Here is a 25,702-nt window from a genome sequence, read left to right as displayed (position 1 = left end):
CTTCCGAGAGGAAAATGTCGAATTTACAAACTAGGGCGTTTGAAAGGCTTTCTAGATTTAGTGCAGATGTCCTGTGGAGAAAGGATATTTTAATTGATCGGTGGATTTCCACTTGTAGCACATAACCAGAAGGTAGACAAGACAGAAAAAAGAAAGCCCTGACTGCACATGGGATGAACAGCTTCTCAGTGAGTCAGCCGCAAAAGGGTATTTTTGTTGTTGTTGTTGTTGTTGAGCTGTGATGTGGGCCGAATTGTAGAAGATACCTGGGGTCCTCCAAGTAAGACTGTTGTTAAACATAGTGCTAAGCTCCCTGTGATGAGGGGATATTCATTACAAACATCCCACAGCCTAAGAGGTACCGCCTATCAAAGGAAGAAGGCTAAATTTCAGAAAGACCATTCACTCAATAGCACTGGCTTAGGCATTTCAAGGCCTTTTGGCCATGGGTTTATTGGATCAGAAATTCCTGTTGTGTCAGCACACTCTTAGCAGGCTCTACATAAACGTGAACAGAGAGACTAGTGTGGTTTTGTTTTTTTAACTTATAGCAGCTTCTGCCTCTGTGGGACGTACAAGCCCACAGGACGGAGGGCTTTCCTAAAACTCAGGTCACCTCTGCACACCACTGTACTGTGAATGACACGGTCTCAGTTGATATGCTGAACCTGACAGGCCCAGAGAGCTTTGTGGTTAATGGAAACCAATGCCCTCCGGGGAAATTTGCTGCACTGTGCTTTCTGCACAGCCATTTGCTCTCGGTGACCTTTATGCCACAGGTTCCCTCCCAGTGCTGGTCACAAAGACCCAGGGCTTCCCACAAGATGACAGAGACATGAGCAAGCTCTTCATGGTGCACAACACTGTAACACACACGTGCACCCGCCACGGATACCCAAACGGCCCCTGTGAATTTCCGTGTCTATTTTTGAACAGGGCCTTCGGTAACCTGTGAGATGTGCGGGACAAGGCTGGGTGAATGCCCAGATCTCACACTTACCAGCTCTATTGCTTCTGGCAAGACACTTAATGATTCTGAACCTCAGCTTTCTCTTCTAGGACAGGGCTATTAATAACCATCTTCCCAGGGCTGTTCTACGTGTGAACGCAGTTTGTAAGCTCTCTCAGGAATTTCATTATTTTACAGCTCAGAAATTCACCCGTAGGTGCTACCTACCCAGGGGCGGATAGCAGGCTCTTGCTACAGGGCTCTCAGATTCAGATGTAGAGGAGACACAAGCCTGCCCTTCCTAAGACTAATGATTGCTAGCTAAACTGTAACCCAGGGCAACGGCGAGAGAATTTATATGTTTTTACATAAAAAGCAGAACCACATATTCCTATCCTTAAAAATGGTAGGCTTCTGTGCTGAAGAACTGATCAGAGGTGGTGAGTTTTCATCAGTACCACCACATTTTCCTTTGGACGTTTTCTTTCTGCGAGCGGGAGGTTACACAGTGAGGTTTCCCATCCTTTTTAAGGTCATTATCAATGGGTCAGATAAATGGAGCAAACTGTTCACGGACGGTTACGAAGGGAGGACACAAAGCTACCTGACCGCTGTCAGAACAGCGGTGTTTCCTGAATAGAAAAGACAAACGATGGAATTCACACAACATCTAACCTGTGACTGTCAGAAATCATTCCGGCTGTTTTTGTGACTGTGTAAAGCATTTCTACTCCTCAGCTAAAAACGGAAGTTGTTTTTAAAAATAATACACGACTGAAAAACAAAACAAATACAGTGGAGGTAAAAACGAGGGGAAAGCCGGCATTTTATTGTGTTTTGTAGGTTTGTTTTATGGACCCAGGAAACATAAGCCCTGAGACTGGCTCTCTTTTAATGACAAGGGCAGCTGGTACAAAGGGATTTCCTCACCGGGTGATGAGTTCCTTGACACAGACACTACTTAAGCAAACTTCACTGTGCAGCAAGGAGTCCGTGATAGAACGGGAACGCCAAGTGCGACAGATGGCTGGGAGCCCTAATTGTGTTCCTAGAAGAAAAGAAAAGTAGACAAGGCCTACTTGTTCCTTTTGGAGGGCTCAAAAGACAGGCACACGTGCTGCAAGAGCTGAGGATGTAGCATGCTTCAATAAGGGTAAGAGTGTGCTTGTTGCAACAAAGACCACAGGAAGCTGCTTCCTATCCGTAATGTATGGATTGGGTGTGTCTGGCCAACCATCCCCCTCCTCCAAGTGTAATGCTGATTGGAGGGGATTAGCAGTTCAGTTTTTTTGTTTGTTTGTTTGTTTTTTTTTGATGCCTTTCCTCCTTCACTGAGCCTGAAGATATAAAAGCTTCTGCTGTGATTAAGACTCCAGAATCCATAAATCGTAGCCAATGCATCTATGCAGGAAGAAGCCTATGCTGTCTGGCTGGGTCTTAAGGACTCTTCCTTCAACTTCCCAATGAAGCCAGTAGGTCAGCCTAGGGTGTCCTCCCCGAACTCCCACAAAGGCCATTGTGAGGAACTAGTCTTTCCCGGGCCACACGCCTTTCTAGGAAGAAATACAGACTGACTATTTGATCTTATTTAAGTCAGCCTGACTCTCAGAGTTAGTAAACAGTGATCATTAAACCAAGATCAGTTAAGGAATAAGGACATTAAGAGGACAAAACAGGATAAATTGATCACAAAGGGAAGCTGCTTGCTTGAGACACAAATGCTAGAAATGAATGGAAGAGTTTCAAAATCAAAGACTAGAATTGATGCAGACCTTACCAAGTGTCAAGAAGCTTTTTCTCCATTCTTAATGGGAACACAGACAAGTGAGATCCTTGAGAAGACAAGCAGAAAGGAAAAGGACACAAGACACTTTATGTCCTGCCAGACAGCAGGACTCTTGTGGATGGAATCTCCCTTAGCTCACTTCCTGTCTTCTCAATGACTTTGATTCTGTCAGCATCAAAAGCAACAGTGAAACAAGCTAAACAAACAAACCAACCAGCACAGAAAATAAGAGGGCTGTTTTGTACACGTGGCCCCACCATTACAGGGGACTTCCTTTCCAGGGAGGTCATTGTTTACCTTTGAAGGATTCTTATTCCTTTTCCTTTTCACCCCAAGAAAAGTGCTTTCTCCCACCCCGACGGACAGCCATCGCTGAGTCACAGAATGGATGGGAATAGAATTAGGAAACATTGGGGGTAATGTGGACACTGGTGGCCGGAGAGTGACAGGCACTGTCCCTGCCAATCAATGAGAAGCTGAAGGACTTGGTGAGTCAAACCACAGAGAAGAGGGGGAAAGTCTGGAATCTACAATGGTTTTATGTGGTTTTCCAACTAGGCTGGGTTGCTCTGAGTAGTATTCCACACTGGCTGTACCCAGGAATAAATGTTATGGTCTCGGGCATGAAAGCAAGAGGATGCAGATCTTTATAAGGACGCTGACACTGCTCACCCAGGCACAGCATCCGAGTGTCTGTGTTCCATAAGCCCCCCCCCCCCCAGCGTTCGGGTAGAGCACGGGGTGACATGGTGATATCCGTATTCTTGGCAGAACATTCTGCTTCTCGGATTGAGAACTGAATTTAGAAGTTCTGTTCAAAGATAAGTTCATAGAGTGCATTTGTGGCCATTTAAATAATATTCGACTGGAGCACAGAAGATGGCTATCAGAGTTTGATAAAGGAAGTTTTAGCTTGCTTCTAAGTGGATGGGCATCTTGGAAAACTTAACTTAGCCATTCACTCTAAATATTATAAAAGAATTTTAATATTTGTAGTATGCTAATTTTTAACAACTGCTAGCAGTAGAGATACTTATCATTCTGCTTAGATACTGCTATAAAAGAAACAACAATCAGAAGAAGCAAAGAGCAAAGATTGGAGCATTTTCTTTCAATCACGTGGATAAAAGTGTGTCTTTTACATAGCTCTCCACAATTAGTCATCTGCATGGTGGCTAACTAAAATATTGTCTCAAAGTTTTGCATAAAAAAGGAAAAATTAGAACAGAAAAGTAAATTAGTATCTTTCTCCTCTGTGCTAAGGGAAAATATGCCTGCAAAAGAATCTACATTCTAAGGAAAATCCTAGTGCTAAACTATCCCTTGCAAATAGAGTCAATTATTATTATTTAATATGGACCATGGGCTAAGCGATGCAATGTTCAAAGTTAGTAGCTTCCCCTTGCCACAAGGAAAATTATCAAGTTCATTTCAAAGGGACAACATGATGTTCTGCCACTAAAAATACAAGTATTTTGTGGTCAAAATGTGCTTGTGTTAAAAAGAAATCCCAGTCTAGCTTTAGAGAGATCTCTTTGCACACACATGAGTGAAAACACGGGCCGGTTTTAAAGGACTCTACTACCACAGTCCTCGATAGGGACTGATTAAATTACAGTGGAAAGACGGCAGCTCCCTCTAGGAACAGATGCAACCTAAAGAGTACGCACCCGTAAAACAAGTTTTGTCTGGATGGTAAGCATATGTTCTGGTAGCCTTTCTCCTTTAATGTAATTGTAATGTTACAGTATCCTAACTAACGAGACGGGCCGAATAGGGCAGCAATAGTAGGTACAATGGAAAGAAGGAATAAGCGGAGGGAGGGAGGTGAGAAAGGAGAGAAGAGGAGAAGGCAAGGCCTAAACAATTGCATTAATCACAGTAGCTTTGGCCAGGTTAATCGTAAAAGATCTGAAATACAGCTATGCTAACCAAACCTACCGCACCGCAAGCACGTCCATTCCAATTATCAGTCAACTAAATCACTTGTCTGGAAATATTCATGGTTGTCCCACAATTATAACTTGCTCAATAGTCATGACTGCTCCTTATTAATTCAAACAAACAATCCAATTTAATGGTGTGTATGGTGAATGGGTATTATTATCTTAGCAAAACAAGAGGAAGATCCAATCACAAGCACTTAGGACGCCCAACATAGCCCCTTGGCAGGGAGCACGCTCTCACAGACACCCATGAGGTCCCTTCAAATGGAAGACAGTACAGTTAAGACGGAACTGCTACAGTTCTCTCTCCATTTTCCCGCCTCGTGTCTGTGTGTGATATCATGAAGCTCTGGGATTTAGTATTTCTATACTGAGCAACAGTCATAGTAGTGTAAACAGATTATTTAAGAATAAGGCACACTTATGGGTGGCTTCTGATTGTCTCTCACGAGAGTGCCCCCGAAGAGCCGTCCCAGGACAGGACGCTAGGCACATTTTGCAGAGGTATCTTTTTCGGTTGCTGGTTGTCTACAGATGGCTGAAGCAGGGGTATGGAACATGCTGTCATATTTCATTCATAACACACATGTACTGTAGCTCGAGGCAACAGATGGACAATCACTTGTTTAAACTACAAATGTGAAATACTAAGGTAGAATGGCAATATTTCTAGACATGTATATATAAAAAAATATGCCTTTCCAAGCCAAGAGGGATGGTGAGAGGCTGGGAGGTGGCATCAGTGTTTCCCTGATCTCCTTAGCAGCTGCCATAATTTGCCCGACACCCTTCAAAACTTGATAATGGAAGGATCAGGGGGCAACCGACACAGAGCTGACAGAAGAAGCCCAAACCATATCAAATAGAAATAACACTGTTCTTCCCGACTGGTTCACATTAATAGGATTTGTAGTAAGTAGGAAGATGGTTGACGGTTGTGTTGGCAGAGGCCTGTCTCTGGTGTACCAACGCTCTATTGCAGCCACATACAGAGTGTGCTCCCCCTCCCCCCCGGACCCAAATACAAAATAGCTGTTCATCGTCATTAAGGTCCGTTATGTTTTTAACAGCTCACCATAGACATATCTGCAGATTTTCCCATAGAAAACAATTAGTGTTTTTAAGTTCATTTCATTAATCAGCATATAACCCATGTTGTCATTTTGATCATAGAAGTCATTCCAACAGGGACGACAATGTGCTGGTAACAGGGGGAAAAAAACCCACATCTTTGAGCTGCAGAGATGGCAATGTTTCATTAACGCGGAGGCCTTGAGTTAGGACTCGTGATGACTTATTTATGAGTTTTAAAGGCGATTTTGTTTGCCCAGCTCCATATTGAGCCAGTCTGAGATGGGATTCCAAACAGTTGTAAAATCTTGTTCTGGATGAGAGGCTTAGCTATGGGAGAGCACTTGTCTGTTTCATGCAAGGCTTAGAGAGCCATCCCCACCACTCTAGAAATAGAATCTTATTTTGAAATGTTCTCTGCAGAGCCCATGACAGTGGGTCCTTTCCCCCCCTGTCCTACGTATCACACTTTATAAAGAAGAACCAAGTGTTTGTGCTCTCGATATTTAAACAATTCAGATAGCATTTTACAAGTTTTCAGTTACAGACATATTTTTTCCATTTATGTATTTAAATGATAGTAAGGCAATATATCAAAAGACAGTGTGTATAATCATTAAAGTAATACGATCTTTATATCTCTACAGTAGGCAAAACTTTACGTAGCTAACAGAGTAACGAGTAGAATGACTTGGTATTGCTGAAATCAAATGCAGAGTAAGAAAATATGAAAGCAAGGCAAATCACGTATTAAAGAAATTGCAGAGTGAAGTTGTAGGATCCTTTACATGGTTAGACCTTGTGAAAGAAAAACATTTAATTCTAAATATTTCTGTATATGTGTATGTGCACGTTCGTTATTATAAAAGTCTATGTCTATATTAAAAAGAAATTCACTTTAAAACTCTTTGGTAAAGCTACTCTGAGGTTACATGGTGAGAAGGCACAGGGATGGCTGTAAGCAGGCAGAGCTCTGTCCTAAGACCTCAGGGGAGAAACGGTGGTGGCAATCCTTGCAACTCTTGCATGAAAGCATCTGGTTCGGGAAGTAGTTAAATGTAATACACACACGATGTTATTACTCTATAGTATAAATAGTACATAAATTCTTCCTCTGGTGTCTAAACTTATAGCAATATTACTGCCTTTCTAGACATAATTCCTGCCCTCATTAAACTGGACCCTACTTTTGGCATCAAGACAGTTTCCTGAATTTCATGTTGAAGATTTTGGTCAGTTCAAGCGGACTGTATTGCCACCTCGACTGTCCGACAGTCAGAGTTCTCCAAGGTCAATGGCACAGCTGAGCCTCTCAACTGGAACACAGGAATTCAGGGATAGAGCCACCACCCACCATATCCTGAAATCCACAAGCTGCCCTCCGTGCATCTCCAGAGAAGAGAAGCAGGTAAGAGCAGGCAGTAGAAGGTGCCCCCTGAAATCCAGCTTTAGGGGTCCTAGCATGCAAACTGCTTAGCGAAGAAAGTTAAAGAAGCCCCACATTGACCCAGACGAGCTGAGTGACAAAAGCTTAAGGGTTTCTTTTAATCACTTTTCTGATGACTTCTATTCAAGTAAAATCAACTTTATAAAGAATTCCTGAGGCATGGGTTTGCAATTTGAAACATGCACAAGCAATTAAAAATTTTTTGGCTCTAAATGTTAAAATTAAAACTGTCAGACTAGAAGATCATCATGTCATAAAGATTTAAAAAAAATAAAAAGACACACAAGCGCCGGGGATCCAGGAGTGGGATGGTGCTTGCCAATACTTGAGGCCCCAGCTCAACTCCCAGCACCGACCGCATCAAGAAATAAAAAGGTATATTGGGATTAAAGGCGGCTATATTTCTCTATGTCTAGGACTGGGTGTTAGCTACAGAGGGATTCATTATATTATTATTTATACCCTTCTGTATATTTAAAGTATTCCATAATTTAAAGTATATATTTGTAGAAGATTTAAAGAAAGGATTGGGAAATCTCGTCCCAAGATAGAGAATCGTGAGTTCACAAAATGGCCAGCTGCTATTGCTAAGCGAAGAGTCTCCACCGAGCAAACTGGCTCCAGTTGGCAAGCAAGCGTTTCGCTGGCTAATAAGAGTTCGCATAAAGACTCTCGTCAGGCATTCTGCATATTTTTAGCTCAGGAAGACAATTTTGTTTTCAGGGATTGTCTTTGAAAGTGTGGTGTAAATGTCACGCTGAAGATAGGAAAATGTCTCCTGCAATATGTACTTGAGCTACAGAAGGATTGTCAGAATAATAAAACTCTGGTTTCACAATCTTTGCCCAGTTTTTCCTTCTTTTTCAAAGAAGAGAAAACATGGTTATGTAACTTCATTTTATGGGTCCAAATTTGCAGTTTTCAAAAAAAAAAGTAGATTTGGGTTATTATAAAATGAAAGAAAGAGAAGAATTTGATTCCTCTTAATACATATCTCTCTGTAGATAAATGTTAATTGTAGGAACCATGCGTGTGTGGTAGGGGAAAATTCACAGTCCTTGTAAGATGAAGTGTCGGACAGAATTGGAAATGTACCAAAAGCAAGTCTGTCTGTCTTATGTCCAGATAGCACGGAGATGAAAAGCTCAAGGTAGAATTGTTGAAAATAAACTGGGCTTTTCAAACGCTTTGAAATTGCTTTCAAGCAGTCCTTTGGCTAGCATTTCCGATGTGGTCTCTTTAACTTAGTAGTGAATGGTGGTTCTATCACTTATTAGATATAGGCTAAAAAATGCCTTCAAATGAGCGTCAATCACTGGGCACTGCACATCTTGAATTTGGATAATGGCAAAGTAAATTTGGGCTCCTATAAATTTATGTATTTTTTCAAGTACATTCTTTATAGCCTAGCAGAAGAATGCGCACTCCCCCCACCTTTATTTTTACCAGGAGACATGAGTGGTACAGTGCCATGGGGAAATCCACCTTTCCAACCCCTGGCAACAGAACGGCTTGACTTCTGTGGCCAGGGCCAGAGGGAAAGGGGACAGGAGGAGACATCAAGCTAAAGGCACCTGCAGGCTAGCATATCCACCCAGGAAACATCATGTGACGGCAAATACCACACTAAAAACCTATTCAGCCAGATGGAAAGCGAGACAAGCACGGGGATTAAAAGTTACAGGAATGCAGAAGTGAATGGGATGGAGCGTAATCTGTGCAAAAATGTGGAGGTCCTTACAACAAAGGCTCATCAAGGCTTTACATGATTAAATGTGAAATGAGTATTTGGTAGGAACTCAAACAAATCTCATCCTGTATGTGCTTCTAAAGAAAAGGTTAACAGCAGATGAAGAACAGAGACCATCCCAGGGGTTGAGAGCTTTGCCTCTATTTTTCTATTTCTTCTCTTATCTTTGTCTTGTGTTTCATTCTCGGTGCCGCACGCTCGGCGGTGAAGTGGGCGACCGACTCTACAGGTCAGTGCTTGCCTTGGCTGTCAACACCCTGATGCGGGCGGAGTTGCAGGTCTTGCAGAGGATGTGTCCATCCAAAGGGTAGCAGCCTTGGTTGTCTCCTTCAGACAGAAGGCCGCCACAATCCTAGAGAAACGGAGGCAGAAGGGATGGGAGTGAAACTGCAGGGCTCGGGTACAAGTCCAGCTTCCTGAGCCGTCTTGGGCCCGCTGCCCTGCGCCCTCAGTACGTGACATAGCGGATCATGAAGGACACTGATTTAGAGGTTAATCACATAAGGGCAAATGGGAGCCAGGAGTGGTAGTGCATGCCTCTGATCTCAGCATGCAGGAAGTAGAGGCACGTGGCCCTCTGTGAGGTTGAGGCCAGCCTGGTCTACATAGCAAGTTCTAGGCCAGCAAAGACTATAGAGACTCAATGTCCAAACAAAATAAGGAAATTCAAATAGTGTAAAATGACTTTTCTAGTCACTGAATACAAAAACATAGTAAAAGGAGGAAAGAGTCTCTAGCTCTCGGCTCCCAGGGGTTAATGTGCTCTCCTCAACAACAGCAAGGAAAAGCACGGTCCCTAATGCACACTCCCCTTCATCAAAAGAATGAACAGGGGCAAGAATGGGAGTTTATTATTGCTATTTAAATCAAAGAAAGGTGATTTCTGTCGTGGAGCAAGGCTACCAATGGCTTTTGCATTATTTACTCAATTGTAGCAAGGGCACCAAAATGTGAGGGCTAAGAGGACTAAGACTTTGTCATACTTTCCAAAAGGGCTAGCAATTTGGAGAGGGACAGATCACATAACTGGAGACAAGCTCCCCATGTGCCACTGTTACGTTTGTCACTGTCTGTACAGGCTACACACAAGACTGAACGCCATCTGGAAAATAATTAAGGCAATTTGTGCCTTATCAAGTCTTTGGGACGGCCAAAGTTGAGAAGGGATATGAACGTACTCTGTACCAAACGCAGGGTTGCCTATGTGCAAAGGATCGCGCTAGTGTTGGTACGAGGGAAGGTCCACTCTGTAAAGCATCGGGTAGCACTGAAGGGCAGTCCTGGCCTTTAGAAGCAACGCGGGTTTGCTTGGAAAATCAACAGAGTCCTATTGAGCACTATGTGCCCAGTTCACTTTAGAAGATGTTGTCACAGGCCATGACGGCTGCAAAGCTCCCCGCTCTGCTCTCCAAGAGGAGCGAGGAGATAAATAGAAGCCATGACTACAGCCGACAAAGAATAAACTCCTGGTATAAACAGGGCTGACCCAAAGGACCGTAGCGGACACAGTTGTGATCCACAGGAAGTTTGGCTTTGCCAAAAAGAACCAGTGATATATTGGACTGTGAGATGTCTGCAGGAACTGAGTAACGGAACTAAACAAAAGAGTGATTTCAAATCACAATGACATCATTCATAGATGGCACAGTTTTAAGTCTGTGTGTGTGTGTGTGTGTGTGTGTGTGTGTGTCTGTGGGTGTTGGGGGAGGGTTCTTGGAGCCTCAGTATCTGCTGTCAGAAATCCTCTAAAAGATCTCTATGCTCAGTGGCCTCATCACCGGGGCACTGGAAAGATGACGGCTGAACACGGTTGTTCTCATTTCCTCCCTGGTCTTAGACCTCACAATAGTTATAGTATTTCTTTGTGTTAAGCTTGGAGAGGGGCATATAACCTGGGCTTTATGGAGGAACAGAGCACAGTGCAAAAACAGGTGGTCAGTTAAAGACAAGGAAGTGAACAGAGTGGACAGATTCTCTGGGGGCCTCAGAGCCTTGACACTCCACAACCTCGGGCATTCTGTTGGGTTGTGAGGACAAGGGAACCAATGAGGAAGCCTGCATTCCACACGGATAGGAGAAGGGCTGGAAAGGGCTGTATCCATATGAGCGAGTAATGTCAGAGAAAAGTGGAAGGAGGGGCCTGGGTAGCTCACAGAAGACGGTAAAATATTTTCAAACCACCTTCTCGATGTAGTGTCCTCTAAGACTCAAATGATAAGGGGATGTGCTTAAATGCCCTGTGCTGTATTAGGGCTGCATATCCCCCCACAGTGTTAGCTAAGCCCCTCTTCTCACTTCTAGGCTGATTCTGGGTCTGGCTTATGGATTCTACAGCACCCTGCCCCGACTCTCACACAGCTCTTAACAGTGGTGACCTCTTCAGCGATGCTTGGAAGCCAACTGCTATATAAATAAATCTCTTCCTGCACCTCTGAAGTGAATGAGTTCTTGCCCTTCTCACTGGGTGATAATGGTCCCTCTGCCCAAAGAAGCAGTTAACTACAACATAAGCTAAAGATTCATCATCAATCATCATCATCCTCACCCTTCCTCTACTGTAATAGTTTACAATTTTGTGTTTCGCTCTCATAGCTACATCTGGAGGGGTAAGAATTCCAAGCATTTGTACAGAGAGAGGGACCGTGTGGAGTGGGGTGACCGGTGTGATGTCACTGCGTTAACTGTCTGTATCAGAGCTGGATCCTGTCTGTTAACGTTAGGGTCTTTGTTAGGCACCAGGGTCTCCAGGTGTCAGGATTGCTCTGACTTTGGGATGCCACTGACCTCACAGCGATAGCAGTGCACATGGAAATCACGGTCCAGAGCCACGATGCGGACAGTCTCCTCCTGGCCTGGGGCAGGCATGATAGGCTCCTTGCACACAGAACAGCGTGGAGCAAATTTCCTGAAAAGAGACAGACAATGGTGAAATGTCAAGCACAGATACAGATGGAGAGGAACACAGGCTGACACCTGGTCTGCATTTCGTGTGTGACCTTGACCTAAAGAATGTGACAGTAGAGGCCTCCACAGACGGTGCGTGATGTGTATGTGACAAAAAAAGAGGGTGGGAACTGAGAAGAAAGTGGGAACTGTTTTTAATAGAGACCCTTCAAGGAACACTTTAGCAGGCAGCATGTGCTGTGCAGGAGTCCTGTGTAGAGAACCACACTGTTCCCTAGGCATGACCTACCTGAACGCAGGAGACAAGGTCCTGCCTGAACATGGATGGACAAAGGCCCTGGTAAGTTCCAACTACACTCTGACTTGCTTCTAGATGTTAGTGTGCCTCCCTCGTGCCCTAGACAAATCCTGGAATTAGGAATCTCTACAGCTTTCTTCTTTAAAATGTATCTTCAATTCCACAAAAAGCCTCGAACACACAGGTTTTACCAATTGGCAGAGGTTGGTGGTTTTACTATATATTTTATGAAAAACTCACAAAGGCAAAGTACATGTTATTTATATTTTGTCTGTACAAGATATTTTTAGCATGATCAAAGTCTGTATGTACAAGGGACTTTAGTATGATCAAAGTCTATAGAAACACACATGTATGCACACATGTAAGGTTTTGAAGCTACTGGTGAAGAACTTTAATATAGTTCTTAATTTGTTGTTATTCGCTAAGAGAACTTTTTGTCTTAGATGAGGGGGCTGAAAAAATGGGTTATGAACCCATCTAAATGTTCTAGAATTGAGGGGTAGCGTTTGTGATGGTGTGAAATAAGGCATGATTTGGAATGGACACAGATAAGAACTGAAGGAATCCCCTTAAAGGACACAGCAGCATGTCTGAAATCCTAGTACTAGAGAGGCTGAGGCAGGAGGATCACCCCAAGTTCCAAACAAGCTTGGGCTACTGAGTGAGCTCCTGTTTAAAAAAAAAAAAACAACAACAACTAAGATACTGAGCAAGCTACTAAAGTTTTTCATGAAAATGGTTTTAAGATTAATGATGTTAAAATTTATCTACTTGTAGTAAGACTTAAAAGAAAATAATGATAGTAATCTAATCTTCGGCAGAGCACTTCATGGTTGTCAAAGCATTTTTACATACATTATACTCTCTATGTACATTTTAATTTTCCTGGCGGCACCCAAAAGGCATCTGTATGGCTGTAATCTAAATAAATATGAATTAAGTAGCAGATCGATTGATTGCTGTGAAAGAAAAATTAAGAGGATCATGGTACAACTGCGGTAGTAATCAGGGTTCTTATAATTGATATTTTATGCAAGAAGTTTATATTCAGTGGCAAAAAAAAATTGCTTTGGATTACCTGATTATTTTTGAATCTGGGTCATCAGTAGTGAAATTCACGGGTTTCTGATATCAGCTGCAAAACTTCCCTTCCCCGGCTCCTAGGACACTGTGAGGGCAGAAGCAGCCGCTGCCCCTTCCAGTTGTCCCTGGCTAATGTATTCCTCTAGGGTACGATTTCTTTTCTTTTTTTTACTTTACTTATTTAGTAGTAATTATTTTGTCTTTGGTGACCACTATATTGCTAATACAAGAAGAATTTGAGCAATATTGAATGGCATGATCCACCTGCTATATTTTTCTATGAAAAAGGCATTATTAGATTTTATGTCTGGTCTTATGGTGCCTCTCTAGACAGTCTGAAACTATGTCCTCACTAGCCAATCACTCTTCCTTAACAAAATAGAGAGGCAGGAGCTGTCGCTGTGGTCTCATGATCTAGGCGGTATTTTCCAGTGTTTAACTCACCAAGTGGATAATAATAATACTGTTTACCCGCCAAGTTCTGTTAGGCACTGTATACACGTTATTATTTTCCGTTGATAGCCATGTTATGAGGAAGTATTTCTATGATTTCTAGTCTCCAGTCAAGGGAGCCATGAACCTAGTCATTTCATAGCCAACATATTTTTGGCAATTAACAAATGAGAGCTAAATTAAACAACCAAATGGATCAGTGCTATGGTTTGGATATGAAATGTCCCCTTCAGGCTCATAGACTTGGCGCTTAGCTGCCAGCCGATGAACCTTGGGGAGGTGACTGGATGGTGACAGCTCTGACTCCAGCACATCCATCCTTATTAGAGTCATAGTGCAATGGAGTCCTCAGGGAGCAGTGGAGATGAAGGTGAGCAAGTTAAAGGAAGCAGGTCATGCTCATGACAACATACCGTAGTTCAAGGGCACATCTTATCCCTGGCAGCCATGAGGTGAACAGCCTTGGTCAAGAACGCCTTTCCTCCACTGTAGACTGCCTCACCACAGGTCTAGAAGTCGAGGACCAGCTTACTATGGACTAAAACTTCCGAAAACCATGTGCCCAAATAGACCTTTCTTACTTGGGGATTTGTCATGGGACCAGGAAGCCTGTCTATCACCACGATGACACCTCTCCCAGAAAAGCACAGGTCACTGTTTATGCCACACACCACTAGGAAGAACAGCGCAAGCCCACTATCCCCGGCACAAGGAGGACAGATTCAGATGCCAGCACAGACCTGCTAGGGGATTCTCCATGCTTCTCTATTTGCTTTAAACTTTTATATATAGCCTACCTTCTTGCAAAGTTTATTTAAGTTGTTTACTGTAAAAATTTATTCACATGTATAGGTCATGGGCAACACCATAATAGACTTACAAAATTGCTCAAATATAGAGGTAGCATAAATTCATAACTGGGGATGAGGAGAGGCAAAATTAAAGAAGCCTTACTAAAACAGTAAGTTTAGCCTTTAAAGAAAGCCATGGAAGGAAAATGAGAAGTGTGTGTGTGTGTCTGTGTGTGTATGCGCGCACACTCATGTGTGTATGTGTGTGCGTGCGTTCACTGCTCACCTCCCACATACTTGTGTACAGGGACAGAAACAGGCTCCCTACAAGGGAGTACTCAACAGTTACTGGCGAGCATATCTGTGAAGGAGTTCAACCTTAACCAAAGGTCTTCATAAGGAAACGGTCCATTTACGAAGCCTCAAGATTCTGTCCTCCAAGTGACAGGTTCTGAGATGCCATTTTATAGGCTTTACCAGAGCCAACCCCATATCCTCTCTATCAGCAATCCTCCTGCTTGCATGAGGCCTGCCTGGATCCGCTCTGAAGAAGGCGGAGCAGCTCTCCTTGTGCCTACCTCCTCTCCCAGTACCACCCTTTCTGTCCTGCATCCCTGTGTCCAGCTCTCTGTGTCCAGCTTCTCCCTCTGCACTCAACACAGCTGCTGGCACACAGAAGTCTGTGAACGTGAGAACTGATGCCAAATGTGTTTCCTAAAAGCCTGCCGTAGAGACCTATTCAGAAAAGCCAAAGAGAAAAGCTTTCCCAAAGTAGAGAGGCAGGCTCTGCCACTCGGTTGGTCTCCCTGGCTGTGCAGTATGCACCCCAGATTGGAAGGCTAGCATCCTGACATGCAAGACTAGCCACTCTCTATTCTTGTACTGTCTAAGCTAAGCGATGAGAGCTCTGCAAAATGTTCTTTTATTTTCCTTCTAAAAGTCCCCGCCCCATAGCTGCTAATTATGTAGATAAAATTATTTTTTTAAAAAAAATTAATGTTTTTTTCACGTGCACTGAAAGAAAGAGGGGGTTGGGGCTTGAGATATGCATTCCTGCCACCTTTCAGTTGCTCAAGGGTGCTTTTTTAGAGGGTTCAGACCCACACGCTTATGCCACCCGTTGCCAGTCTCTAATTACGGTCCCCACCACTAGAAATGAAAGGTGAGTGGCAGAGACGCAAACTTCCTCTGTCAGCACTGATTTCCTCTTTTAATTGAGGGGTGTAATAGCTCAGGCTTTCCCAGCTGCACAAGAGTGTGTGCCCTGCTTACATCTACCTGTCTTTCTCAGATGGAGAAACTCTCAAACAGGAGAGAAATGGTGACAGAAAAACACTCCCCGTTGGTATCTTTTCGCTTCCCTTAAATAGATGCAGGTTTTTTTTTTAAATGTGTAATTACAAGCTAAAAATAGCAATAATGTGAAGTACGATTTATGCTGTGACTGCCCTTTAAAAGCAAGCTTTTTCTTGTCTAATTCAGGTTGAAAATTTCTGCTTCTGGGGTTTTATAATTCATTCAGCCTCACGTCTTTTGGTGAGGTTTTTTTTTTGTTTTTTTTTTTTGCTTTCACTGCTCCTTGGGACAGTGGTCAGGAAATTCATTTTAAAAATACAAATTTTAGGTCCCCAAAGTGCTTGTGGAAAGTCCCTTCTGGATGTTGACAATCAAGGGTGGTGAAAGAAACCCACAGGCCTGTCCTGAGCCTCAGAGCGGAGCCCAAAGTGGTCAGCAATGTGCTTCATCTTTTGGGAGCCTTACAAAGCTCTCTTAAAGAGAGTGCCCAGCAAACGGAAGCAAATAAGCCGCCCTGTCTCGCATTAGCCAGCTGTGCCTGCCGCTTTCCACACAGACCATAATAAACACGGGCACTGATGCCATGAACCAGTTAGCCAGCAGACCAGCACAATTAAGAAAAAAATACAAAGCTATCGTTTTCTCAAAGCCTCCTATAGCGGAAGAGAGAGGCACTGTAAAATCGGAAACATGAAGAAGGAAGGCATGTTTCTAGGCCTGCCTGTGGTTTAGTAGACTTGACCCTGAGAGTTTTCTTTCCGATCCTTCTCAAAGCGCGGTACATGCTGCACTAACCGATGTCATTAGGAAGCGTACGGAGGCACCAAAGCCCTTGGTGGGGAGGAGGCTAAGGGAGGATGCGGATTTGTTGGCTATGGCACGAGGCTGCCTCTCACGTTGAAACTGTGTGACAGAATTGCTGTCTGCATCCCTACACCTATCTACCAGCAGTGCCTCCTACCCTTTCAGTAACCAGGGTGCAGAGGTTGCCAGAGTTAGGAGACCATTACTTGAAGTTAATTGTGCAACGTGTCAAATGCCATGCCCCTTGTCGAACTGAGTCAATGGCTCCCTATCTATAGCTACACAAGGATGTCATGATCGATTGCAGAGAGGCTAAGCTGGATAAGGTCGGGGATCCCCAAATGTCAAGCCCACACTGCAGACTTCAGAGGGCTGGCAGGCTGGAGGTGAGAGCGGCTGCTTACTTGTGGAAATCCTCGATGCAGTAGATGAGACCAGAGGCATCGACGGTGAACGGGATGCCATCCAGGCTACGGTGGCACATCACGCAGGCGAAGCAGTGAGGGTGGTAGGCCTTGCCAGTGGCACGGAGGATGCGCTCCATGATGGGCTTTGAACACACACTGCACTGCTCCAGAGTGTTCTGAGGAAAGAAAGAAAACTGCTCAGCACAACAGCGTGGCTCTGGCGTGTATCACAGCCCTCAGGGAAGGCGGTGGACACCATCAGTGAGAACGACGCACACAGGCAAGTCGGAGGGGATCACCCAGGCAGTAGGCAGCACATCCGTGTTTCTCTATGCCCGCTCTCTGCCTTCTATGGCATTCCTTTCTACTTCACCAAGAGTGAAGACACATTTTTCAATAAAGCCTCGGATAATAAGGACCCGTGGTACTGACCACTCAATTTGCCCACACAATGCAAAGGCTGCCTCTGAGCGCACACAAGCAGAAGGCCCGTAATTCAGTAAAGCTTTATTGACAGAAAGAGGGGTAGGTTGGATATGCTTGCTGAGCTATATCACCCAGGTTCTGTACTTAGAAAAACTGCTTTACTGTTTCAAGGAAAACTCGACTGAACACTAAAGACCTAGTAGGGGCAGTGAGGCCCCTAATGTGTAATGACAGCGACACTATGTACTCCTCCATAGAGCCCAAATCAAACTCCCACTTAAAACCTCAAAATTCAGGGTAAATGAAGCCCTGGTAGAAAGGCTGGGCATAAAGTGGTGGTCCAGTTGTGAAAAGTAAACTAGGAATTCTGCTTATCTGGATTCAAAAACACAACGGAGCTTTAGGAACACGTGTGAACCTTAAGAGCTAACAGTCAGCAAGTCAACATTCGAAAGGGGCAGCTGTGAGCCCCACCCCTCCTCCCCGGCTGTGTTCTCAACCAATCTTTTCTCACGTGTGATACGTGTTACTTTCTAGACAAAGTATCTGAAGTGACTCACTAAAGTCAGGTATTAACGTAGGGTGGAGAGGTCAACAGAAGACACAGAAGTGGGTGGATCATGGAAATTAAGGAAAAACTGCCTTTGGAGGCTTTGAAGAGCGCTATGCCTGTATTGAGGTAACAGGTCTCCTGAAAACTCTTCAGCACTGGCTTCTTTGTTTATATAACCTCCTGAAATAACCCCCTTGGCCTCTACAAGGATGACCAATCTGCTTCCTGAAACACGGATGGGACCAGGTGTTTCTCCTGACAACACACCTCCATGGCACTGGAATGCAGAGTGAATTCCCTCGAGGACATTTTATCCCCCTCTAGGCTCAGTTCCTCATCACACCCAGGCAGGGTGCTTCACTCTCATTCAACCCTGAGATTCTGTGTCTTGACTCATGACCTCATGGACTTTTGCAATTTGCCATTCTAACCTTATAATATACACAGCTCAGAAGGCTCTCTGATGACCCACATGAAGGCATTACTTCTTTCTCCTTTCTCCCCTACTTCAGTTTATTATTTTTAATAACACTAAACTGTATCTACCTTATTATATTATAATGCTGTGACTTCATAGAAGGAAGGGACTGTTTCTTAAGAATATATTTCTCTGTTTCGTAGATGGCTTGGGACAAAAACAAGTTGGGGGTGAATGCCTACAGAAAGAATGAATGGCAGACAGCACTGGTCCACTGTCTCCAACACTGGAATCCATTCCCAAGATGAACTGGGAAATCCATCATCATCATCCTCCCCTATGAGCTGCAGCTGCCTGAGGTTCTGTAGCTGCCTTCCATCACAGTGTAAACTCACGGAAACTATTAACCTACTTTCCCTCCATCTTCAAGTGGTGAAATTAAAATAGCAGAGGCTCCCGGGGTATAGGTCCGGGGCCAATGACGGTCTGGAGAATGGCAATCCCTCCTCTTTTCTCCTTTGTTGATCTGAGCTAATGTAACTCAAACCGTCTTCCTGGGGCTTCTGTTTTGCTTCTCTGGAGGCTTAATTTTTTAAATCTTTTTTCTTCTTAAGCCCAGTCTGTAATGGAGTTGAATAAACCAGAAAACGCCAGACCAGAGAATGTATTTGTTTGTACTGAGGCTTGGCTCTGAGCAACATACAAAGCTTAGTTTCTAAGGGAAAGCATTATGGTCTGTGAGTGCTCTGTTCACAGAATGGGTAAACTGGATAGTTCTACAATGAAGAGAGCTTTAAATATGCCTAAAATTAGCCTCACGAAAAATGTCCCCAAATCAGAAAAAAAAAATGACATTTCCAAGAAAGTAACTGTCTTTGACACAGGCCATGAAGGGCACCTTAACCTTCATTAAACAACTCCCTTTACTGTACACGTATGTCCCTTTTCACACTGCAGGATTAGGGAGCTCCAGTCCAGGCTGTCATTTCTCAGGTGAGGTACCAGACTCAGAGCTGACTGGTTACCTGGGTCACTGAGCTCACGAGGGCACTTGAGGTTGGCACTTCTACTTTTCAGACTCCAGCCTTTCAGAAGGGTCTGGCAAACTCCTATGTAACCATAACAAGGGCAACGTAATACATAAGGAACATGTCACATTGTCCTGGCTTTGACAATACCTACTGTATGACCTTATGGACATCATATTTTATCGTAATTTCTTCTGCGTGCTTGCTTTGCTCCAGATTTCAGGTTTCTCAAAAGTAAGTGATTAATCCCAATTCTTCAATTTTACAATTATTTATTAGTACTCAAAACACAATTTAGATTTAGACCAATCTCCTTCTACCAGATCCACACTAGAAACAAAGGGAAAATCCCCTGAGAGAGGTTTCAAAGCGGGGCTCCCATGTCTGCTCTGTCTCCCCAACTTGAAACTTTCAGAGTTTCTAATCATAAAATTTTAAGCACAACAATGAAACGTTTTATATCTTTTTATACATGGCTATTTTTAACCAAAAGCTGGGCTCATCGTGTATATATGGAGCTTTGCTAAAGTAGGAGAGAGTGGAATGTAAAATAAGAGTTTTGAAGAAAACAGACTTCAGTAGACGCAGTGGGAGAGATGCCTCTAAGTCTGTCCAGGTCACATCTCCTATGTGGGACAGGCACCATGTCTGTCAGGTAGGGAGACAGCAGAAGAGCACACTACAGCTTGGGGACTCTTGCAGTCAGCGGTGTGCTTTGTGACTTGGCTCCTCCTCATCCCCAACCATCTCACACCTGGACTTCATCTTTTAGCCACCATACTTGAGCTCATTGCTACATCTTTTAAAAACAGTGCACATGCCCAGAACACCGTATACTTCTCCTTTCCTAGAAAATATTTTATTTTTCCAAATCAATCTCAAAGGTCACTTATTCTGAAAAAGAAATCTTTCCTGATGTTCCTCTGTTAGGCTAAAATAAGTCACATTTCTGCTCCCTTTGGGTTTCTTATGGAATGCCTTCCCTATGAGATCCACATGGCCAAATAGTGATCTTTCTTCTCTCTCCCCACGAACTCTCATCCGAGGATGTGTTGCCTATGAAATAGATTCTGAAACAACTTCGCACACAGGAAGCTACTGAGCAGTATCCTTGTGTTTGGCATCTATGTGGGATTTAAGGAGCAGCTAGCTGAGATCTATGATGTAGCCACCACAAAAACCAAGCGGGGCCATGGAGGATGTGAGAGCTGGGACTGACATACAGAACTGTCTTTCCATGAAGTTAGTGATGAGAGCCTTTATAGCTGCACCTCTCAGTCCGTGGACACAAGATGATCCCCAAGAAGTACATATAACTGTGACTGAAGTGTTTTCCTTCCGTGGATGAACACAGAGGGACCTGGATGTGAGCCTTTGCCAGTCAATATTCCCAGAAGCTGGGGCAATGAGAGCCTCAAAGTTGAAGACATCTGGGCAGCACACTATACCATCCACACAAATAGTCATCCTTGCCCTGGACCTGCATAGTTCATGGTGCCGGGTAGGAACTGGTACTGAGCCATGGGAGACCTTGTCACTTACGCTCCGTGAAGAATGTCTATTTTATTAATTTTACAACAGACACTACTCGGGGCAGTTACTCCAATTAAAGTATGGTTAAAACGCAAAGATTTGAGAGTAGCGGAAAAGAAGCAGGGGCTGTGTGGTTGAAAGGCACAAATTATGAACTTCCCTGAAATGATGAAGATCCAGCTGTGATTAGAAACAAAAATTTAACTAAAGATTAAAGTAAAAATCACAAACAAACTTGTACTCAAAACTCCCCAATGCAACTGTTTTTAAATCTGAGATACAATCTGGTTGTAGTTTTTATATCCTTGGGTGTTATATAAATAACTTCGCTAATTCCCAAGCAGAAGAGCTGGAAGGAGCAGCTGAATATAAATGAAGCACCCAGGCAGCACAAACACTAACTGCCAGCGAGGGAAGCGGGAGTGTTATTACAGTTAGCTCGTCCGACAGGAACATACTGGTCAGTGTGCGCACGTTCCATCAAGAGACGTGAGTGTAAGACACGTTGGAAGACTAGAAAGTTTTGTTAAAACTTTGAAGTTTGTCGAGTTAAAATGCGATCTTAACATTTTTGGCTAAATGAGCAGTATCACGGAAACAGGAAGGATTTTAAGACGATGGGGTGACAGCTCATGTGTTAGAGGAAGTTTTGGTCTTACTGTGATAAAAAGAAAAAGATAAGGAGGGTGAAACTATTAGAAGCTGGTTATCATTATAAGTTCTCTGGTCTGGTCTAGACTTTACAACCTTCCATGTTTGCCTCCCTTGAAATTTCATGCTTAGAGAAGTGATGCCAAGGGGCCCATCTAAGAGAGCTCAGACGGACTGGCAGATGAGGAGCGGGAAAGGACAGAGGCTGGGAGATGCACTGTTTACAAAGCACCAGCGGAATCAAGACACCAAGGCCTGGATCATGAACGTGGCTGGAAACAGATTCACACCTCCTGGTTCTCTATGCACTGGGGAACGGTTCCAATGTTCAGACTGTACTTCTGTATCTTTGTAGACACACTTTCCATTGCAACCAGAAGGCATTCAGGCTTACTACCTGCAAGCTACATGCAAAAGAAATGAAATCAGGAAACATCGCGCTCTTCAGACCATCTGTCCCCCAAACTCCTACACTACCAGACAGAAAACTCATTGTTGGATCCCAGCATTTACAATAGTGTTTCCGCATAAAAATTGATGCTTCATGAATTTTAATCAGACGATAAAACCAACAAACTGTGGATCATTTCTTTAAAATAAAATTATTTTTTTATAACCATGTAAAACCTGCCAGACAGTGAACTCCCAGTGAGTTTCAGGTGTTCTGTACTTGAGAAGGCTGTGAGGGACCAGAGGGTTTCAGCGGCCCTGAGTCGTCGGCTGGGTCTACAGTGTTCCAGTTCCTTCAGTGTTCTGAACAAACCCCATCCTTCTCTACCTGAACCACCGGTGAGGTGAGAACTCGGGAAGCACATTTCAAGTGTGTTACCGACAGAACGGCAAGGTGGTTCGGCAAAAAGGGTTTGGCCTGTGACTCAGCAAATTTCTCTGGAAGCGTCAATGTAATTACTTAAATTAAAGTAATTCTATTGTCTAGCTCACTTATGGACTGTAAATCTGTTCTTGATTCTGATGAGCAAAAATGCTCTGAGAAAATGGTTATGCTTTAGGGTCTCCATAGGCGAAGAGGACTAATCTCCACAATACATGAGAAACTCAAGGAACTTGACGTCAAAAGATAAATAATTCAATAAAAATATGGGGTACAGACCTAAACAGAACTCTCAACAGACAGAACTCAAACGGCTGAGAGACCCTTAAGGAAATGCTCAACATCCTTAACCATCACAGAAATGCAAATCAAAACAACTCTGAGATTCCATATTACACCTATCAGAATGGCCAACATCAAAAACACTGAAGACAACTTATGCTGGAGAGGATGTGGGGTAAGGGGAACACTTTTCCATTGTTGGTGGGAGTGCAGACTTATACAGATGTTTTGGAAATCAGTATGGTGATTCTCAGAAAATTAGGAAACAACCTACCTCAAGGCCCAGAAATAAGACTTTTCAGTATATACACAAAGGAAGTTCATTCATATCACAAGGACATGTGTTCAATGATGTTCATAGCAGCATTATTTGTCATAGCCAGAACCTGGGAACAACTTTGATGCCCCTCAACCAAAGAATGGATAAAGAAAATGTAGTACCTTTACACAATGGAGTACTAATTAGCGGCAAAAAATAATAACATCTTGAAATTTGCAGGCAAATGGGTGGATCTAGAAAACATCATATTGAGTGAGGTAACCCAGATGCAGAAAGACAAATATCATATGTACTCACTCATAAGTGGCTCTTAGATATAAAGCAAAGAAAAACCAGCCTACAGTCCACCACCCCAGAGAACATAGACAACAAATAGGACCCTAAGAGAAACATATGTGGGTCTACATAGAAAAGTGAAAAAGACAAGATCTCCTGAGTAAATTGGGAGCATGGGGGTGGTGGGAGAGGGTAGAAAGGGAGAGGGGAGGAAGGGGAGAGATTGGAGAAAATATATAGCATAATAAAAAATAATTTTTTTTTGGTTTTTTGAGACAGGGTTTCTCTGTGGTTTTGGAGCCTGTTCTGGAACTAGCTCTTGTAGACCAGGCTGGTCTTGAACTCACAGAGATCCGCCTGCCTCTGCCTCCCAAGTACTGGGATTAAAGGCGTGCTCCACCACTGCCCGGCTAAAAAATAATTTTAAAAAATTTCAACTTTCATTATTTTGTATGAAATTCTAGGCATAACCCCCTTTGCATTGCTGCCTCCAATTCTTCAAATTCCTTACCAAGTCTGTTTACACAAATGCTTCATATGTCTCCTCTATGCCCTGTGCCGCCTCCCACTTACCCTACCATTGCAGAAAGCCCAGGGAGCAAGTGTCTAACATCCTGGGAGGTGCAGAGCCAAAGAGAAGTCTGAGATACCAATTTTTCATTCACAAGTTTCCACCACAATAGGAGAGATAAACACATCTACAAACAACTGATTCAAGGCAGAGGATGTGGTACATTGCTCTCAAGAAGAAGTGAGCAAACTATAGTGGGACACAGAGAGAGGGGTTACTCGAGAGAGGGGGAGAACAGGCTGATTCCTGCAGTTTATGACTGACTGGCCATCTTTTCTTGCTAGCGTTTGGATTAGCACTTGAAAGAAAACTGATTTTAAAACTCTTTGACATTGATGTTACGTTATAACAAGAATCTTCTTCATTATCTAAGCCTTCTTGAGAGATGTCTCAGATAAGCCTACCTTCAAACAAAATTCACTCTACCGGTAGAATACTAGAGCAAAAACATCTGTGAACTGGTTGGGAGAGGCCAGTATTTTCAGGGATGAACATGCATGTGAACAACTGAACATATAAAAGGACATAGAATTATTAGCATAGGATTATGAGGTAGAAAACAAGAATTTTGTTTATATTTTGACCATATAAATTGGCTTTAAAATTAAGAAACAAGAGAGTTGGAGAGATATCTCATCTGGTAAGTGCTTGTCAAGCAAGCACAGAGACCTGAGTCTAATGACCAGAACTCACATTAAAGAACAATAATAATTAAAAAATAAAAAGGCCAGGTGTGCAGGACCAGAGACAGGAGAGATAGTTCATTGATTAACAGCACTGGTTGTTCTTTCAGAAGATCCAGATCCAATTCCCAGAACCCATATATCACGGCTTACAACTTTACATAACCCCAGTTCCGATAATCTGACACCTAATTCTAATTCTGGTTCTTTGTGGGCACTGCTTCTGCGTGGTACACAGACATACACAGAGCTCAAAAACCATCCACATAAATGAAATATAAAAAAAATTTAAAAGCCAGGTGTGGTGGTATATGCATGTAATCTCTAGTGTTGCTAAGGGAAAAAGAGTGGATTCTTGGAGCTCACAGGCTAGCAAGTCTAGACTATTGAGCAAGATCCAGGTCAATGATCGACCCACCCAGATGAACAAATCAACAAATAGACAGTTTTGGTTCAAAGACATTTGCATAGCTACACAAATTCCTCACAGGTCAGGGAGGCGATGTTCACCTTAAAACATGTAAGCCATGTTGATTGGTAGGCCTTCTGCCGTACTTTTCTTGGATGTATCAGAATCCTTGAGAAACAAGGGGAGGTGATGCTGCTGACATTCACATGCAGACCTTCATGCCAGGGGCAAGTGAAACGAACACAGAACTCCAGTGAGACTATCGTGAGAGGGAAATAAAGACGAAGATTCCTCTCCTTCCGAGCCAAATCCGACCAGAGACCTGTCTTTACAACATCTTCAAGGCACAGTCTTGTTGGGGCTTATTCAGGTGAGAGCCATAGCGGGCCTGTCATCAGGTCAAAGCACTGGTGATGAATTCAGGAGGTGGGGTTTCAAGTCAAAGAATTAAGTGACTTTTCTGGCTATTGGGATTCTCACCTATTAAGGCTATGTCTCCATTGATGTGTTTCAATAGTTAAATGATGTCCCAAGTAAGAAAGGAAGCACTTAGTGTCTGGTATGTAACGTTAGCTTAAACATTAGTATTAAATAACATTTATTAATTAAAAATCATGTTCATTCCTTTATTTACTCCAAACAAAACTTGGCAGACACCCTTACACTGTTACACACTGTTGGGATGGAGAGGATGAGAAGACTGTTACACACTGATGCAATGGAGGGGTGTGAAGACTGTTACACACTGATGCAATGGAGGGGTGTGAAGACT

The 25,702-nt window shown here is 43.3% G+C and overlaps 1 protein-coding gene across 2 annotated transcripts in view; it reads right to left on the bottom strand.

The window, feature by feature from the left end:
• Positions 1-2,253: 2,253 nt before the first annotated feature.
• The window catches only part of Lpp (LIM domain containing preferred translocation partner in lipoma), a 600,182-nt gene continuing 576,733 nt past the window's right edge, over positions 2,254-25,702 (bottom strand). For both annotated transcript variants that reach the window (XM_026785266.1, XM_013351721.2), the window contains 3 exons: positions 16,986-17,164; positions 11,734-11,854; positions 2,254-9,301 (listed from right to left, as the gene is read on the bottom strand). In XM_026785266.1, the coding sequence (XP_026641067.1) occupies positions 9,173-9,301; positions 11,734-11,854; positions 16,986-17,164 (429 nt within the window). In that variant the 3' untranslated portion in view covers positions 2,254-9,172. The remainder of the gene's footprint in view (positions 9,302-11,733; positions 11,855-16,985; positions 17,165-25,702) is intronic.

The sequence above is a fragment of the Microtus ochrogaster genome, chromosome 2 (genome assembly GCF_000317375.1).
Source record: "Microtus ochrogaster isolate Prairie Vole_2 chromosome 2, MicOch1.0, whole genome shotgun sequence".
Taxonomy (NCBI): domain Eukaryota; kingdom Metazoa; phylum Chordata; class Mammalia; order Rodentia; family Cricetidae; genus Microtus; species Microtus ochrogaster.
Note: the sequence above shows the minus strand (reverse complement) of the source record. Positions and strands in the feature narration are given on the sequence as shown.